The 19,752-nt window shown below is 38.2% G+C and overlaps 1 protein-coding gene across 1 annotated transcript; it reads left to right on the top strand.

Annotated features, from left to right (window-relative positions):
• Positions 1-14,268: 14,268 nt before the first annotated feature.
• On the top strand, positions 14,269-17,244 carry LOC101303741 (inositol-3-phosphate synthase-like). The gene is made up of 8 exons (XM_004288176.1): positions 14,269-14,565; positions 14,662-14,730; positions 14,886-15,021; positions 15,118-15,365; positions 15,523-15,749; positions 15,856-16,337; positions 16,445-16,507; positions 16,871-17,244. Exons 1-8 carry the CDS (start codon positions 14,378-14,380, stop codon positions 16,988-16,990), a joined length of 1,533 nt encoding a protein of 510 aa, XP_004288224.1. The 5' UTR covers positions 14,269-14,377; the 3' UTR covers positions 16,991-17,244.
• Positions 17,245-19,752: the final 2,508 nt, after the last annotated feature.

Raw genomic sequence — 19,752 nt, 5'->3', positions numbered from 1 at the left:
GGGGAACTTTCTCCACCCAAAGACCACACATATCTGATTTATGGCCCATATGGGTCCGGTTCAAGAGACATTAAATTTGACATAAATTTTGACACTAATTGTTAGTCATTAGATTTTAAAACAATGACTGGTCTAGATCAATCATAAATATGATGTCAACATATTACTAATTGATGTGGCAAGTGACGTGGTATTACCTAGTTTAATAACAAATCAAATTAAAAGAAAAGAATGAAAAATCACATTTTAAAATCTGGAAAACAAGATTAAAAGAAGAAGAACAAGATCATACATTTGTCTTCTTTTGTTTTAGTTTAGCGTGCATCAAACACAGTAGCAAAATCCTCACTCTAATTTACTTTAGCTTAATTCCTTGGTAAAATAACAAAGTTGCCACTTGCCGGATGTTATCATCCATTCCATCGGATTTGAATCCTTGGCTCAAATTTTTGTGATGATTTTGTATTTACTCGAATCGGAAATTTGATGTTGTTAGACATATCAAATATATATGAAATTCTTCTTTAAATTCAGCTCAAAGTGATGATCGAACCTACAGATCAAGAATATAATGAATAGAAGAAGCCCTAGTATACTCTTTGGGAGAACACTACAACAACTCAAATGTCTGGAAATACCAACAAAGTTTGGAAATTAGGGTTTTTTTTTTTCTGTCGATCTTGTTCTTCTTCTTTTAATAGTAAAAATTAGATTTTGTTTTCCAGATTTTAAAGTGTGATTTTTCCTTCTTTTCTTTTAATTTGATTTGTTATTAAACCAAGTAATACCACGTCACTTGCCACATCAATTAGTAATATGTTGACATCATATTTAAGATTAATCTTGACCATTCAATGTTTTAAAATCTAATGGTTAACAATTAGTGTCAAAATTTGTGTCAAATTTAATGTCCCTTGAACCGGACCCGGCCTATATTAGCAAGAGCATTGACAACAAAATTAGCTTCTCTGAACACATGTGAGAAACAAATGGACTCAATGAGCTACTCAAATATTTGATAGCACGCCAGAGTTTGAGAAGTCTCCAAGGGGGGGTGAGAAACACCATTAACTACATCGATAATTAGTTCGGAATCCCCTTCCACTTCAATCTTCGTGAGGCCTCTCTCCTTTGCATATATAAGGCTGTTCCAGAAAGCCAGGTTTAAGTTTAGAAAACAGTAGACATAAGAAGAGGCGCACACTCCTTCATAAACGCTCCCTCTCTTAGACTGACACACGGTATCGAGGTCGATCGTCACAGTTTTCGACCGGGAGAAGGAGTGAGGGACTCTCTCTGTGAATCTATGATTGAGTTTTTGGTAGACGCATTCTAGTTTCCTAAGCGTATAGGCTCTTTGATAAGAAGGGTCTAGAAGATGATGAGACATGTTTAAACCCCAACACATGCAGCTTTTCAGGCCACAAAGAAAATTTCCATATTAAAACAACCAAAGAGTAAAATATCGACGATCATGGAAATTTCGATGGTTCAGAAAAAAGAAATCTTTATGGATAAATCGAGATAATATCGAATATCGATGAAAATTTTACCAAATTTTATCTAAAAGTTGTATATTCGACAAAAAATAGACTAAATATAAAATATTGAAAAGATATGAAAATTAATATCGATAATTGTAAAAAATAAAAATTTCGATAAAATATCAAGAGTATTTTAGATATTTTACACCTTGAAAACAACCAAAATGGAAAGAAAATTGAAGAGCTAAGCTAGCCAATAAGTTTTGAGGATGTTGATACAGATAATAACAGCACTGTAATGACCTATCGTGTCCCAAAGGGACAATACTTTAATTTGATGTAGATGTAAATCCTGCATTCATCGATATATATTGTAATCAATTAGGAACAAGCTCAACACAAAATGTGGACCAGATCATATGACAAAAACGCCGCAAGCTAGATACCTATTGTATTTGATAGAATTAACAAGAATAAGTGGGATGTAGTATGATAAGTTATGATATATAGTAAGTTGTTATTGGTAGGTTATTTAAACAAAATGGATTAGTTTTTGAAGAAACAGTGTGATCTCGACTGATAACAAAACAAAAAACAAAATCGATGCCATGAAAGCTAGGTCACAACTTACAAGTTCGTATGTATGTAGTTTACATTCATGGGATACGTGGAATGTGGATAACAATAATAGCTAAAATAAATAAAATTAGCACATAAAGGATTTTCCAGAAGTGTGGAAACCCAAAAGATGAAGAACTATGGTGTAGCAGCACCGCGTGGCAATGAAGAAAGCATTTCCATGGAGTTCTCGGCGGAGGAAGACCACTCGATGTGCGCATGGATCGAGCCATGCATGGTGCAGAGCATATGACCACAAATCCATTTCGTGGCCGTGAGAGGATTCAGATATGGAGCCAGGGAGTCTTAGTCGACCTTTGATCTGTACCTATCACCATGACAAAGACAATACTACTGCTGTAATTATATGGCCTTCATTTCCTTCTTCACTTCCTTTTCATTGAGTCTAGTCACTTCAATCATTTCCTTTAGTGCCTTTCATCTCTAGAATTATTGAATCGCATCCTTTACCAAATCATTCTACCATATACTTTCGCTTTAAAGTATGTAACCTTTTGGAGCTTTTGGAGCTTTTAGAAATTAAGTGTGAGATTAGTAACAATACATGCTAGTGATGCTACGTACAAAGAGTGGTAAACGTTTTCCACATTTGTAAATCTTGTAATTTAGACTTCTAGATCGAAATTTAGGGTCTAGAATTTCTATTATTGGATAACTAACAATTGTGTAAATTCAGATAAGTGAATCTTTGCATGTGTTTCATTAAGTACAAGTTCTTGGTACGTATATTGGAATGATTTTGGTCCCATACAAGGAGAATCGAAGACTTGTAAGCTCTACACGATAGCATCTTAACTTAAATTGTGAGTTAAGATACCATCTTTAGGCTTTTACCTATTTTTACTGAATTGCATCATTACCAAAAAATTAAATTGCTAGTGTCTCTCATCCACTCTTATATAATTAAATTATAGGTAAGGTTAAGGTGTGTTAATGCATGTGATGCATTAACTTTGTCCTCAAGTTGTAGAATGAGTCCTCAAAGTAATAATTTTAGTCCTCAAAGAGTCAAAGTTGTAATATGAGTCGTTAAAGTTGTAAAAAAAAATTAGTTACAACATTAGTCCTCATTTGTCCTTAAAGTGGTAATTGAGTCTTCAAAGTAGTAATATTTGAGTCCTCAAAGTAGTAATATTAGTCCTCAAAGTTGTAATATGAGTATATCAAGTTGTAAAAAAAAAATTAGTTACAACATTAGTCCTCATTTGTCCTTAAAATGATAATTGAGTCCTTAAAGTTGTAACAACTTTTTTTTAATCACTTTGCGGACTCAATTACCGTTTTCAGCACATATTTTACCACTTTAAGGATTCATATTACAACTTCGAGGACTAATGTTCCTTAATTGAGAACTCAATTTACAAAGTTGATACATCACATTATTCATAAACATTAACATATTGTAGAATTTTCTTTAAATTATAGGATGAAATGATAACAATGTAATACGATAACACGATAATACGATGTCTTTTTTTTTTTTTTTTGAAATGAGACTAGTGCGGCTGCCCTTAAGCCTTGATTAATGAAATTATAGAATACATGAGGGGACATAGAGCCTGTTGAGGCCTAAAAATCTAGTTAGCAGACCCAATTAATTCGTCAACCCCGATTAATGTTTTAAGCCGAATTCTACTTGCAAACATCATGTCATGCACGTGGACCCAAGCCACATTCATGCACTTGGGGCTTACAAGAATGAGTGTGGTGTGGAAGGTAACAAAATTGTATGAGGTCCGTTATTAGTTTTAGGATAGTTGGTAATTTCAGACTTGAGACCGAAATTCATGCCTAATAACCTAACTCTTAATACAGATAAATGAAGAAGAGAGACCCAAAAGCCAAGCGCAAACCTTATAAGATCCATTTTAACATAGGATTCTTAATCCCAGCCACATAATAAAACATTTTCCCAGCAACACAATATCTCACGCAAAAGCACTCCCAGCAACAAAATCTCAGCAACAGATTTCACGTAGGAAATATGCCAAAGCCTATTTCACTTTCACACCTTTCAAAGCCTAGTCCACATGCAATCAACAGCTTTAGACATAACCTGACATACAAAATACATTACAAAATCCAATATATGCTTTTAACCCATTCCTTTACCCAGTAGTAAAAACATTCAAACCTCCAGCTTATAAATAGCTGCTGTTATCAACCATACAAGAGAGGAGAAAAAAGGAGCATAGCAAGCCCTCTAGTACTCCTCTTCTGCCATCTCTCCCACCATGCTTCTCTCTCAAGCCCTTATCCAATCCTATTAACCAATTCAAATTCAAAGAACAACCCAAAGACCCAGATATGCAAACCCAAGCAAGTCCCAGCCAAGCCATTCCCCATATCCATACCCTTCTTTAAATCACAGTCGGGATCTCTTCTTCTGCAACTCATGCTTTTTTAGCTGCCACGCCATGAACATTTTGCTAAGTCCTTCATTGAAAGAAACGCAGTTACAGATCACTGCCGTTAATGAAGAAAGTGACGTCGGGAAGTACACAGCAGCAAGCTTCCTAGGATTCTCAATCCTTTGAAGCTTTCTGAGCCTAGTTTTTGCTAACTCAGACGAAGGGGACAACATTTTTGGGCTCAGCCATGCTTATCTCACTGCCGTACGCCCTTAATCAAAAGTGTCATCCACAGAGCCTAAACTCCATATTACAATAAACATAATGAGAACATCCTAAAACAATACAAGCTTGATCTCCCACAAAGTCTATGTATTCTAACAAGCACAAATTAAAAGTGCATTAATGACTACTCAATTTGTTTCGACATAGCGGTGACATATCGGGAGATAACTCTATAACGAATAAGTATCATTACAAATTGCACAACTTTACCACCATATTGCCACTTGAAATTCAATCTGGCAACACTCAATTTTATCCTATCGTTAGGAGGATGTGCGTCCATTTGATCAAGCAAACAGCTCACCTCTTTGTTAGGACAGAGTTTGCATACCGGGACCAAGAGATTAATGTGGAATTTAACAATATTATATGACTTGTAGTTTAAGCAATTGATTAAACCTAATCTAATTATTACGAGTTTTATAAGGAATGCAATATTGTAATATGTAGATAATATTACATATATTCTCTATTCCACTACTAGAATAAATGACTTAGGCGACGACAACATTTTCGTCGCCTAGGTAAGTAGTTAGGCGTCAAAAACTTCATTCGTCGCCTAAAATCACTTAGGTGACGAACAAAATAATTTAGGCGATGAACAAAATAATGGTTCATCGCCTTAGATTACCAAGGAGACAAAAGAATGACTCATACTATTTTCGTTGCCTTGCTAGACATTAAGGCGACAACGCTGCCTAAACTATCAACCACTGAGGTGACGAACATATTGTTTCGTCGCAAGTTTAGCTTAGGTGACAAAAGTAGTTCTTAGCGACGAAAAGTGTTCGTCGCCTAAGTAAACTCACTTTATAATCTCATCTTTATGAACCAACTATATATAGGAAGAAATATTTTCAAAAATCATGTGAAATAGGATGTGATCGGTATGATGAAATACGGCTATGGTTGAAAAATCACATATTTCCGATAACGTTTGGTCCCCGATAAAAGCGGTCAACACCATTTACGTTTATGCTTCCCTATGGGGAGCTTTATTGTCGGGAGGTGAACGTCCCTAAATTTTTACATAGATGGTTAGATCTCATCAATGTGAGAGTTTTGTGTGTGGAAGAATCAACCAAACTAGGCCATATAGGGGTATATAAGAGCGTTTTCGTGTAATAATTGACGTTGGTTTAGGTTTGACTGTATGAATCGAGACCCAAATCTTATCGAAAACAGGTGAATTTTTTTTCATAACCGTATTTAAGTATACTGATCATATCATACTGTTGAATTTTCATTTTATAAAATCTAGCCATCGGAACCACAATGTGCCTACTAATGTGATACAACTTGTTTAGTAGGTTATATGTAAGTGTACATCTTTATGAACCAACTATATATAGGAATCAAAAATCATGTGAAATAGGATGTGATCGGTATGATGAAATACGGCTATGGTTGAAAAATCACATATTTCCGATAACGTTTGGTCCCCGATAAAAGCGGTCAACACCATTTACGTTTATGCTTCCCTATGGGGAGCTTTATTGTCGGGAGGTGAACGTCCCTAAATTTTTACATAGATGGTTAGATCTCATCAATGTGAGAGTTTTGTGTGTGGAAGAATCAACCAAACTAGGCCATATAGGGGTATATAAGAGCGTTTTCGTGTAATAATTGACGTTGGTTTAGGTTTGACTGTATGAATCGAGACCCAAATCTTATCGAAAACAGGTGAATTTTTTTTCATAACCGTATTTAAGTATACTGATCATATCATACTGTTGAATTTTCATTTTATAAAATCTAGCCATCGGAACCACAATGTGCCTACTAATGTGGTATAACTTGTTTAGTAGGTTATATGCAAGTGTACATATTTGTGAACCAACTATATATAAGAAGCAATATTTTGAAAAATCATGTGAAATAGGATGTGATCGGTATGATGAAATACGACTATGGTTGAAAAATCACATATTTCCGGTAACGTTTGGTCCCCGGTAGAAGCGGTCAACCCTATTTACGTTTATGTTTCCCTATGGGGAGCCTTATCGTCGGGAGATGAACGTTCCTAAATTTTTACATGGGTGGTTAGATCTCATCAATGTGAGAGTTTTGTGTGTGGAAGAATCAACCAAACTAGGTCATATAGGGGTAGGTAAGAGCGTTTTCACGTAATAATTAAATGGCGTTGGTTTAGGTTTGACCGTGTGAATCGAGACCCAAACCTTATCGAAAACAGGTGAATTTTTTTCCATAGCCGTATTTCAGTATTCTGATTATATCATACAGTTGAATTTTCATTTTGTGAAATTTAGCCATCGGAACCACAACGTGCCTACTAATGTTATACCACTTTAGTCTACATATAACATCTTCTAAACTTCTATAATCTTTTTCATTTCCAAATTAATTTTAGCATAAAATTAATGATAGAATATCATTATTAACTGATTAACTACTTAAATTAATTCAATACTATAATTATATAATTCAATAAATAAAACTGATAATAAATATAATTAAATTACTGAATTAATTGGCACGATACTTAGGAGATGAAATAAGTCAGTTTCATCGCCTAAGTTAGCATCCAATAGAATTGCAAGGCGCGGATCGACTTTTAAGCCGTTGATTGACACCTAAATAGTTAGATCTAAGGATCTCTATTATCCGATCCCTAAAACTTTCTCTCCTTCATCTTTAATTACTTCTTCCTTCCCACCACATACACAAGTCACACAACCCATCTCCTCCTCTCCTTTCATCAAGCCATCTCTGTCACCACCCACCACCACCGTCACCACAGAAACCCGAAATCTGGCCATACACGTCCCAACCGTGGGTGAGAAGCCACCCATCACCACCGTCACCACATAAATCGCAGAGAAGCCGTTGAAGCTCTGGGCTGGGCAATCGGCACGGAAGCTAGGGCAGTGCAGCTTGGGGATAGAGAAGCCGGGTGAGATCCGGGCAGGAGTGGCGAGCAAGGTCGGTGGTGGTTGGAGACGTTGTCGGCACTTGTTCAATGGAGGCGGGGTTGGGCTGCCGGATTGGACCGAACAGGAGCATATCGAAATTGGGGCTGTAGCCGGTGGAGGGTTAGCAGGGGGTCGACAGAGCTGGATCAAAGGTGCAGAGTTGGAGCGTCGTTGCTGGATCGAAGGTGGAGACGTGCTGTATCAGGGAGAGAAGGGTTGTGTAGGTGGAGACGCACCGGTCGAGTTCGCTGCCGATGGCTTTGGGATCCAAAGAGAACTAGGTCGTCAAGGCGCGCTTGGGGCAGCACTCAAGGTTGGAGGCGTTGGGTTGGTGGAGGGTTTTGTGCGTGCAAACTGGGTAAGCTTGCCGGATTTAGTGTGGTGGAAGTTAGGTAAGCTTGCCGGATCATGGAAGTTAGGTGCCCAGAGCAAATTCTAGGTGGGACTGAGTTCTGTGGTGGAATTTGGGGCGGTGATGGAATGGGTGGTGGGTTTCAGACCAAAAAAAAATTGAAAGGAAAATAAATTAAAAGGAAAAGCAAAGAAATTGAAACTAAAAAATAAAACTTAAATAATAAAAATAAAATTTAATTAATTAATTTTAAATTAATTTAAAAAATATTAAATTATTTTAAATACTTTAACTTTCGTCGACTAAGAACTTAGGAGATGAAACTTATTCCGTCGGCTAAAGGTTTCTTAGGCGACAAAATATCATTGTCCGTCATTTACTTTCAACGCTTGAATGTGTTCATTTTCCTCACCTTAGACTTATGCGACGATGCATAAATAGTCGCCTAAATGGATACTCAGATGACCATTCTTTTTTATTCGTCGCCTAAGTTCTTATGGATCCATGCTGATGCGACGATTGTTAGGCGACGAACCTTTCGTCGCGTGAAAACTTAGGCGACGAAAATGAGCATTTAGGCGACGAAACATGTTCGTCACCTAAGTCCTTTATTCTAGTAGTGTTAAGGAATCCATAATTATATTTTATATTTTGGTATGATCTCATATCTTTAGTAAGTCTTATAGGATACAACTAGGACTATTTAATTCTTCTCCAAAAAAAAAAAAAACTAGGACTATTTAATGAGCAAGGTGTCAGGTTTTCAGCTCATGTGTTTTTTCTAAGATATCTTGTCTTGTAGTATGAGAAATTTTACCGAGTAGGTTTTGGTTTCCTACTGATGAATGGTGTTCCAATAAGGAAATGATATCTTTATTGATGATGCATGGTGTACCAGTATTCCTTGTTGATAACAGAGACGTAGGAGGTTTCCTACCACTAATAAGATTAGAATTCCTATTGGTGAAGAAAGCTGATATCATTATGGCTATATACATAAGGAGGGGTTCTGCTTTTGGTGTTGTGTCGCAGAGACAAAGAGCAAAGTGTATACTACTCTCAATTAAAGGGTGAGAGAGGGTAGAGAGTAGAGAGATAGGAAGTGAAGAGAGAATCCTTGATTTCTTATTCTTTATGGTGTAACCATAATTAATATAGTAGAAGAGTGTTATGCTATTTGGACGTAGGTAAAAGTTTTGTTGAACCACCTTAATTTTGTGCTCTTTGTGTTCTTTTATCAGTAGTTGTTTCTCTTGGCTTGCTATGCTTGTTTGGCTAGTTCGACACACTCGCTCATTGACCGAGTTACTCAAGGTCACCACGAAAGTCTCCTAATTTTCTAGCAAAGTCCCTAACAACAACAATGCTAGCATCTCATCGTCAATCTTCATACCTATTTTCGCCTATTGATTAGTCACATTTTGAAAATTATTCAAGTATACAACACTCACATCCTCATTGAACTTCATGTTAATTATCTTTTTGATAAGGAATGCTTTCTTCACAGCAGTCTTCTTCTCATAAAGGGATTCCAATTTCTTCTAGAGTTCTTGCGCATCAGTTTCTTTCGACACATAGTGAAAGACGAAATTATCCACCCATAGTCTTATCGTGCCAATGGCTTTCCGATGTAACTTTCGCCGGTCATCACTTGTTATCCGTCATATCGCCACGCTTGCCAGCCACACCTTAAATCTGTGTTTTTTTGTTTGTGGTTGTTTCTTTTGTCTTTTCTTGGCTTGTTGTACTTATTTGTGTATTTCGACACACTTATTGACCGAATTCACAATAGTGGTATCAAGAGCTTAGTTCGTCTAGGGATCCAAGATTTGGTTCAGCAGGTTCGGTGTTGTCAGGATGAGTGAAGCAAAAAACACAATGATCAAACTCACCCACACGAATTAGGTGACGTGGAAGCCAAGAATGGAGGATAACGATCCTTTATTGTCAGGATATGCATGAGCCTAATGAAGGTGTGGCTGGCAAGCCTGGGGATATGATAGATGACAAGTGGTAAAAGTTACACGAGAAAGCCATTGGCACGATATATAACACAATGGGTGGATGATTGTGTCTTTCACCATGCATCGAAAGAAGCTAATGCGGAAGAACGCTAGAAGAAATTGGAATACCTCTTTAAGAGGAAGACCGCTGCGAAGAAAGCATCCCTTATTAAAGAGATAGTCAACATGATGTCACACCCCAATTTTCGAAAATTTTCGAAAGCAAATTTTCAAAAATTTTGGCATAATATCCCTTAAAATAATATAATCCCAAAACTTGTTTCAACAAAATTTCAATGAAACTAAACTCAATGCGGAAAGTAAAATCTACACACAAGTCCATATTGAGTTAAATATTACATTTCCTTGTTTACATAAACTCGAGAGTCAAGAAAATGAGACGCTCACATGAGTTTAATATTGTCTATCCCAATATATATATATATAAAAATAATGAACAACCAAAACCCAACAAAAAACCCTGCCACTAAGCCTCCATCTCAACCCTGCTGATCCTCACCTGCAGGTCTAACCCCTACACCAAGAATTGGTCCACCGGGTTGTAAACAACAAACCCGGTAAGCTAAAAAGCTCGTATGAGTAAACTTAAAAATAACACAATATTTATCACATCCAATATTCCACAAGAGAGATTGGATCCATAATTAAAGAAAAACACACATCCAATACATTACCCAAGAAAAGTACCAATGAGTCCTAGATATTTAATAAAATACCCCTCATGACCTACAACAACACTATGTGTACCCATGGGTCCTAGATACCATACAGTATCTCCCATGACCTACACTGACAGACGGACTAGAGCTCCTATTCCTAACCGCAACCAATCACCCGGCCAAAGGCTTGGAACCCGGTTTGACTGTCTAATATCAAACACAAAAATGATAAATAGCAACTTAACCGCAACCAATCACTCAATTAAGGACTTGGAACCCGGTTTGGCTATTTATCAAAAAATCACAATATCACAACATTAACCTCAACAACACAATATCACATCATTATTCTCAACCACACAATATCACATCATTAATTCTATCATTTCACATGGAAATATTTACCTGAACAAAATATAGATATTCCACAAGAATAATCTATAAATAATCAATAAACTCATGATCACATGAATCTCAAAATAGCACATAAAGAAAACTTGTTTTACCTTACCTTTGAGCCGTTGGCGATCAAGCTCATATATTTTTAAAAACAATTAAAAGCATAATATTAAATCCAACATCATCATCATTATCATCATCACATGACCATAATTAAATTTGGTTCAAAAGTGAACCTTGGTGAGATTTACTCACCTAGAAATCTTGCTGCAAAACCCCCAACACAACGAAAGCAAGCCAATCACAAAATCACAAATCACCTAAAATCACACAATTAAAAACCTTAGAAACCAAGGTATTGAAGGATGACACAATACCCTTAAACTAACCCTTAACCCAAGGGAGGACAACTTCCCAAAGTCGTTGAACTCAACGACACAATAGAGCTGCCTCAACTCTTCAAAACCTAAACTCTAACCCAACCAAACCAACACCAATAAACTTAAGTCCTAGCATGCCAACATTTCTTAAAAACTAGCCATACTACCACTCAACAAGCTCACAGCAGTAAGGACTACCTAACCACAGGAAACTAGGGCTGCAACTCAGCCGGACGCGCCGCCACAGGCGACGGCGAGTGGGCCCCACGCGCCACCCCAAACTTTCGAATTTGAGAAAACTCCCAACAGCAAAGTTGAAGCTTGAATCAAGGGGAACAACTTTCATACCTGAGACTTCGACCAATTTTGGCCGGAACCGGCCGGAAACCGTCCCGAACCGTGACCAGAAAATCAATTCCAAAACCTGCAAAATCGGCCTCAAAACCTCAAAAACTTGCTTCAATCTATGCCTAGACACTACTAGGAGGAAGAGGGGATCAAGACTCACCTAAGGACGCCCTTCGTCGCCGCCGTATACGGCGGTTTCAACCGGTGGCACAACAACCTTCTTTCCGGCAACACAGCTCCGGTGCCAGCGTGCCACACCGAGCAGCAGCTGCCCAGCCTTGAAGAGAGCACTTGTGGGAGTCGAACGAGACCGGTGGCGTCTGGTTTGGTGGCCGGATGAGGAGAACTCGGCCGGAGAAAGTGAGAGTTCGGGGGGAGCTCGGGAGAGGAAGAGAGAGAAGAGAGAGAAGAGAGAAAAGAGAGGGAAGAGAGAAAATAGAGGCTGATTTTGTTTTTAGGGTTCCCAAAAACATCCCACACACATTTTTCTACTTATACTCTTTCCAAACCCGGAAACAAACTTCCTCTGAACATAACTTCTTCATACGACATCCGTTTCAGGCGTGCCGCATGTCTACGAACTCGTATCGACAAACTCTACAACTTTCATGAAGGAAGTTTTCGAAGATAACTTACGAAAAATAAAGTCAACTTTTGGCCTCTCAAAAGTCAAAGTACTTTAAATAAACTCCCGAAACTTCAACTTCACATAACCCCAAGAATTTCCATAAATAATCCTTCATTAAATAAGGGAATAATACAAGGAAAATTGATATGAAAATCTAGGATATTACACATGAAGTTCAATGAGGATCCGAGTGTTGCTGTATACTTGAATAATGTTTAGAATGTGGCCAATCAGTTGGCGACAATGGGTATGAAGATTGACAATGAGATACTAGCATTATTGGTTCTAGGGAGTTTGCCGGAAAGTTGGGAGAGCTGCGAGACTTTTGTGGTGACCTTGAATAATTATGCGTCTTGATGCCACACAAATGAAATTTAACCCGCCGGCCTTCCATCAAGGCCATTACCCAAGCAAGGAGCGCCACCCCACCCTAGATCCAATTAAGCAAAGTCGCTCGAACATGTTCAAAGCAGGGTGACTATATCAAAAGCCTAAGGAAACCAGCAAAGCCTGCACACTGTCGTCACCGCCTATAGACCTCCGATCATGCCACCCTAACTCTAAACTACCCCCACGATGTCTGCCCTCCAATTCCACTTGCATGCCACAACGCCAAGGTCCCTAGACAATTTGGTTTGCGCCATCATCCCCCCATAACCTCTTCTTTGACTAGACCTCTCACAATCAGACACTTGGTCCTTTTTGTCTTAGTCCACAATGACGCCGTGAGACGCGCCGTCAGAAAGGTACACTTGTTTTTTTTTTTTTTCCGCTAGAGTTTTTTCTTTGTAGTAACACTCCTTGATGGGTGTATTATCTTGATACTATAGGTTGTATATTGTTAATAATACGATATTGTAACAATGTATTTTGATGAGGTAAAAAAAATGATAACAACACAAATGAGAAGTTCATAATTCATGTATAATGGTTTGAACAAAAATTTAATGACACATATTTTCTTGACAATTAAAATGAGGGATTTGCAAACCCATTATCTATCTCTTTTCAATGTTCATATACAGTTCCAACTCCAAAGGGCAAAGCAAGATAATTAATATTTTTCTTTGTGAATGTGGATAATTAATATTCAAAATTTGAATGTCTATCACATTTTTAATTTTTAAATTCTAGCCTTCTCTACTTCACCTAAAGAAACCATTTTCTAACTGAGGAGCTAGCCCGGTTAGCATGGGTCCTCAAGTTCCTCTCAAAAAAAAAAAAAAAAAAAAAAAAAACCAATTTTCTAGCACCTTCCTCCACCCTAGATTATAAAACAGAGTTTTCCATTTCTGTCACAAAAATGTTTCCATTTTTATGCGAAAATAAATAAATAAACAAAAGCCACCTGAACAAGTTTACAATTCACCCTTGCCACCACCAGTTACGTGTCACTCGAAAAAAGCCACGTATTCATCTCATGCCCAATCACCCCAAACCGAACGGACCCATTTCCACCGTGTCACTCCCACGCTTCTCACTGCGCGTCGCTGACAGTTCTTTCACGAGTCACCACCGTTTTCTAGCACCTTCCTCCACCGTGGATCCAACTGGGGCTCGTCAGATCCCGCCGCGTGTACGTAACCGGTTGCTGCGGCTAACCCTTCTCACGTGCCAACCTCTACATTTTAATTTTCCATTAAATCTTTATCTGGGTTTCTAGGTTTTTTGCATGGTCAGGCTTCTCTAAACCCAAAAGGCCAATAATACAGGGGCACTACGGGCCACGAGGTCGCGCCACGTGTAGCTGCTGCGGCGTCTCCACCCCTATAAATACGTCGCCCTCGAGCTAAGGTGAAAGAGCAGATTGAGATTGAGAGGCAGTAGTAGCATTCCCAGAGAGAGAGAGAGAGCGAGATTTTCATTTTTCCGGCGAAAACAAACCAGAAAAGAAGATGTTCATTGAGAGCTTTAAGGTCGAGTCCCCTAACGTAGAGTACACTGAGAATGAGATTCATTCTGTGTACACCTACGAGACCACTGAGCTTGTTCATGAGAACAGGAAGGGTACTTATCAGTGGATTGTTAAGCCCAAGTCTGTGAAATACGAATTCAAGACTGATGTGCATGTCCCCAAATTAGGGTTTGTATTTGCACCCAGTTCATGAAATTTTTTTTCGTTTCTTTCTTTGACGAAATCGAAATGATTAGTTATGTAATTTGGGTTTGTGATTAACAGGGTAATGCTTGTGGGATGGGGTGGAAACAATGGCTCAACCCTCACTGCTGGTGTGATTGCTAACAGAGAGTGAGTATCGATTTCGTCATCTTCCACCTGGATTTGATTTCATTGGTTGTTTTAATTTTTTTTGAATATCGTTCAGGGTTTCAGCTTCAGCTGAGTTGTTTGTCTCTATGTGAATATTTAATTAAGTCCAAGATATGGGTTATGTGAATTTTCAGAGGAATCTCTTGGGCAACCAAGGACAAGGTGCAACAGGCCAATTACTTTGGCTCACTCACACAAGCCTCGTCGATTCGTGTTGGGTCTTTCAATGGGGAAGAGATTTATGCTCCATTCAAGAGCCTTCTTCCCATGGTAATAAACTAATAATCATCATTAAATTCATAACCTACTTGCTTAGTTGAGTTAATAAAATAGTTAATTGATAATTGAATGAAATTGGGTATGCAGGTGAACCCTGATGACATTGTGTTTGGGGGTTGGGACATCAGTGACATGAACTTAGCTGATGCTATGGCCAGGGCTAGAGTCCTGGACATTGATCTGCAAAAGCAGCTCAGGCCTTACATGGAGTCGATGATCCCACTCCCTGGAATCTATGACCCTGATTTCATTGCTGCTAATCAAGGTTCGCGTGCAAACAACGTGATCAAGGGTACTAAGCAGGAACAAGTCCAACAGATCATCAAAGACATTAGGTACTAAAGAGTCTAAATCAATGCTAATCACTTTAAAGAAACAGTTTGATCATGTACAAGTAACTTGTACAACCCCCGTAGTGTTAATAAGTGGACCTTTTTTATGAAAGGTACTTGCTTTGTTCTAATATATGGTTTACTTTTTGTGGTGAATTAGAGAGTTCAAGGAGAAGAACAAAGTGGACAAGGTGGTCGTGCTTTGGACTGCCAACACTGAGAGGTACAGTAGTGTGATTGAGGGGCTAAACGACACCGTTGAGAACCTTTTGGGTTCAGTGGAGAAGAATGAAGCTGAGATATCCCCTTCCACCTTGTATGCCATAGCTTGTGTGATGGAAAATGTCCCTTTCATCAATGGAAGCCCACAAAACACATTTGTCCCAGGTAGGCCAGCTAACCAGCGAGTTACCCTTGTGATCTTTTGATAGCCTTTTATACAAAAATTAAAACTTCTACTGTAATTTCATTGCTAATGATTTTTTGGGTGCAGGGCTCATTGATTTGGCTATTAGGAGGAATACTTTGATCGGTGGGGATGACTTTAAGAGTGGTCAGACCAAAATGAAATCTGTTCTGGTTGATTTCCTAGTTGGAGCTGGTATCAAGCCAACATCAATTGTGAGCTACAACCATCTTGGAAACAATGATGGTATGAACCTTTCAGCTCCGCAAACCTTCAGGTCCAAGGAAATTTCCAAGAGCAATGTTGTGGATGATATGGTGTCGAGCAATGGCATCCTCTTCGAGCCTGGTGAGCACCCTGATCACGTTGTGGTGATCAAGTATGTGCCCTATGTGGCTGATAGCAAGAGAGCTATGGATGAGTACACATCTGAGATATTCTTGGGTGGGAGGAACACCATTGTGATGCACAACACCTGTGAGGACTCCCTCTTGGCTGCTCCTATCATTCTGGATTTGGTTCTGCTTGCTGAGCTGAGCACTCGTATCCAGCTCAAATCTGAAGCTGAGGTATGATCGATACTCAAAAGTCAATGATTTACATATTACATTGTTCCCAACTTTGTATCAAATTCATAACAATACTGACCTAAATTTTATGACTCTTTATGTTACAGGCAAAGTTCCACTCTTTCCACCCTGTGGCTACTATTCTAAGTTACCTCACCAAGGCACCTCTTGTAAGTCCACTATTTATTCTCTTCCCACTTGCTGATATGAGTGATTTTAATGGTTTATATATATACCTCAGTAGCTCTCTGTGACTATGTTCCTGAAATTTAGTGTTATTTAGAGGATTCCATAAATGAAAGGGGAAAATTAATCCAGGATAGGGGGACTAGTTGATGTGATATTCAATTCTCCTAATGAATGAAACCATTATATAGCCGCTTCACATGAGTGAGGACAGGGGGTGGATCTATTGACATTGTCATGAGAATCATGAACGAGTGATTAATAACCATTTTATATAGAAATAACATGTGACCAAAACTTGTAGAAATATGCCCATATTAATAGGGGTGGTGTGTTGTTGAAAACAGGTTCCACCAGGTACACCAGTGGTGAATGCACTCTCAAAGCAGAGGGCAATGCTTGAGAACATACTCAGAGCTTGTGTTGGCTTGGCTCCAGAGAACAACATGATCTTGGAGTACAAATGAAGCAACCTAGCTAGCTAGCTAGAGATATTCAAAGATGATTCAAGTGATTCAAATTATTCAAGAATTATCACTCTTTCTCTCTCTCTCGCTTTCTCTTTTATTTAGTGTGGTGTTCACAGATGGTGTGAGTAGTCTTTTAATTTTCTATCTGGAGAAGGTTCCCATGGCATGTGTGCAGTGCAGTTGCTTCTAGCTCATTCAGAAGCAAAGCAACTCTTTTGTAATGGAAATATAATGGATAATATTGGACAGTTTAATTATGTGCCCAATCTGGCACCTTCATTTTATATCCCTTCCACAGTTACTACATATATATTCAAGCTGCAAATTTACCCAGGTTGAATTATGAGAGGTGCTGAAAACAATTTGGTTCTTGGGGATAACTAGCTAATAGCATAACTCAAGTGCATTGTCTTCATTAATTTGTATGAAGCCAAAACTCAGAAACATTCAGGTAGCCATAGTTAATTAGACTCACAAATAGTTGAATGAACATAAAGATGTTACGGGAGCTCCAATGGTCCCAGGTTGCTCCACTGGTTTCCAAATACGTGGGGAGCTCTTAACGTTCAGGACCAGAACTTGATTCCCTGATAGCCCAATTTACTGGTCCACAATAACTCATGGAGCATAATTCATGAGGTGATGAGTCCAGGTCCCATGAGTCTTTTATCTTTTAGCTTGATCATGTAAATGTGTAAGGTTTTCCTGGGTCTCTTTCCAAGAGGTTCAAGCAGCCATGGAGGGGACCTATATCGATGAAGATAGCATTGTGCTTTGCCACTGTGGTAAGAGCGCTGGTCCCTAGGGTTCACAGGCTCTGCTGCCATATATTTTCTTCATGGAATCCTACACTATCTGTTATAATACTCCATGTGAAGGCTGTTCGAGGGGTCATGTTATTGCTTGGAAAGCTTGCCATGATATTTTCCCCAATAGTAGCTCACAAAGAAAGAAGTTCAGGTGTCTAATATGCCTTTAGTGTGGGTCATTCTATTTGTTCTGATACTTTCTTGTACTGTGTGGTTACTCTTGTGTTGATTAGCTAGATATAGTTTTTCACAAGGCTGATTCACTGATCGTTTTATTTTGGGCCAGTTGAAAAGCTTGGATACCCTCCTATGATACAAGCCATGAAGCAGTATTGAAGAATATCTCCTTCCACATCTTCTGGATGGAATGCTAGTGTGACCAATATTATCTGAACTTGCTTCATGATCGATTAACCTAATTCATCCATGCAAGACAATTTTATTGCAAATAAATCAGCCCACTGGATATGGCATTTGTTTTTCGGCTATGATGCATTAGTTTTACCACTACCTATCTCCACGGATTTCCTAATGAAACTCAAACCTTGTTCGGTTGTTCCCAAGAGTTTTATGAATCTGTTGAGCAATGATTTTCTTTAAAGCAACAATGCATTTGCATATTCTTGTACGAAGAACAAAATTGAAACTAATTAATGGTCCTCTATAATTCAAACAAGATAGCTCGAGACAAGAAGATGTTATACTGATAACAAGTTGATAGACAAGAGATGGCTGCTATTAACTGGCATACGCACCCAACTGATATTGGACCTAAATGTTTGCCCAACACATATTGATAAGAGCATAACTATACATTATCTATATCGAATTCCTCAATAACTTTTTTGGTTGTTTTGTGTGTTTTTCTAGTTATTTTTACTTTGTTTATTTTTTTCTAGATATCTCGAAACATATAAAAAGAAAAGAAGGAAAAGAGAAATTGAAAAACAAAATCCAGAAATCTGCCTCTGCAGCTCAGCTGACTTCAATAGAACATTGAGGACAGCTTAAAACGAACTGGATGATGAGCCTAGCTTGTATCGATGGAAAACTATGGATATCTTCTTTCCATAGCATTTTACGGTTTGTGAATATCATTTTTATAGAGAGTTATGGCCTATTTACTGACGGAAGGTCAATATGCGTATGAATTTGAATTTTGACGAGAATTTGTGTTTCGAACCCCAAATCACACCGAGAAGCCCATCGACGAGTTTATACTTCATGTTCTGATTTATTGCATCGATGTGGTGCTGAATGTGAAGAATTAAATGACGTGGTATAATTCTATTGGTCCTACATATGTGCACCAATTAGAATATTCAAAGGAAACCTAAGTAAAAAAGGATTGGTTGAACGAAGCAATATAAAAGCCCTATGCTATATATCATCTATGCCTCTCTTCCTCTCATCTTCCCATTCTTCTGCGTTTTTCTTATTATCATGTTTCATTAGGTTTTTCTTAGTTAGGGGCTTTTGAAGCGCTAGACATGATCCATAACATATTTTGAGATTCAATTTGTTTTTCGATTAATAACATTGAGGTTTTGTTTACCGACTCTAAAGCACATGCACGTACACACAAAGAATTCATCAATGGAAAATCGATAAACAAAACATTAATGTTATTAATCAGACAACAAATTGAATCTCAAAACATGTTATGGATCATGTCTAGAGGCTTCAAAAGCCTCCTAACTAAGAAAAACCTAATGAAACATGATAATAAGAAAAATACTAAAAGAATGGGGAGGAGGAGAGGAAGAGAGGCATATAGATGATAACATAGGGCTTTTATATTGCTTCGTTCAACCAATCCTTCTTGACTTAGATTTCACTTTGATTATTCAGATTGGTGCACATATGTAGGACCAATAGAATTATGCCACCTCATCTAATTAATTCTTCACAATCAGCACCACATCGATGCAATAAGTCAGAACATGAAGT

Source organism: Fragaria vesca, linkage group LG1, assembly GCF_000184155.1.
Source record: "Fragaria vesca subsp. vesca linkage group LG1, FraVesHawaii_1.0, whole genome shotgun sequence".
In the NCBI taxonomy this organism is placed as follows: Eukaryota; Viridiplantae; Streptophyta; class Magnoliopsida; order Rosales; family Rosaceae; genus Fragaria; species Fragaria vesca.
Note: the sequence above shows the minus strand (reverse complement) of the source record. Positions and strands in the feature narration are given on the sequence as shown.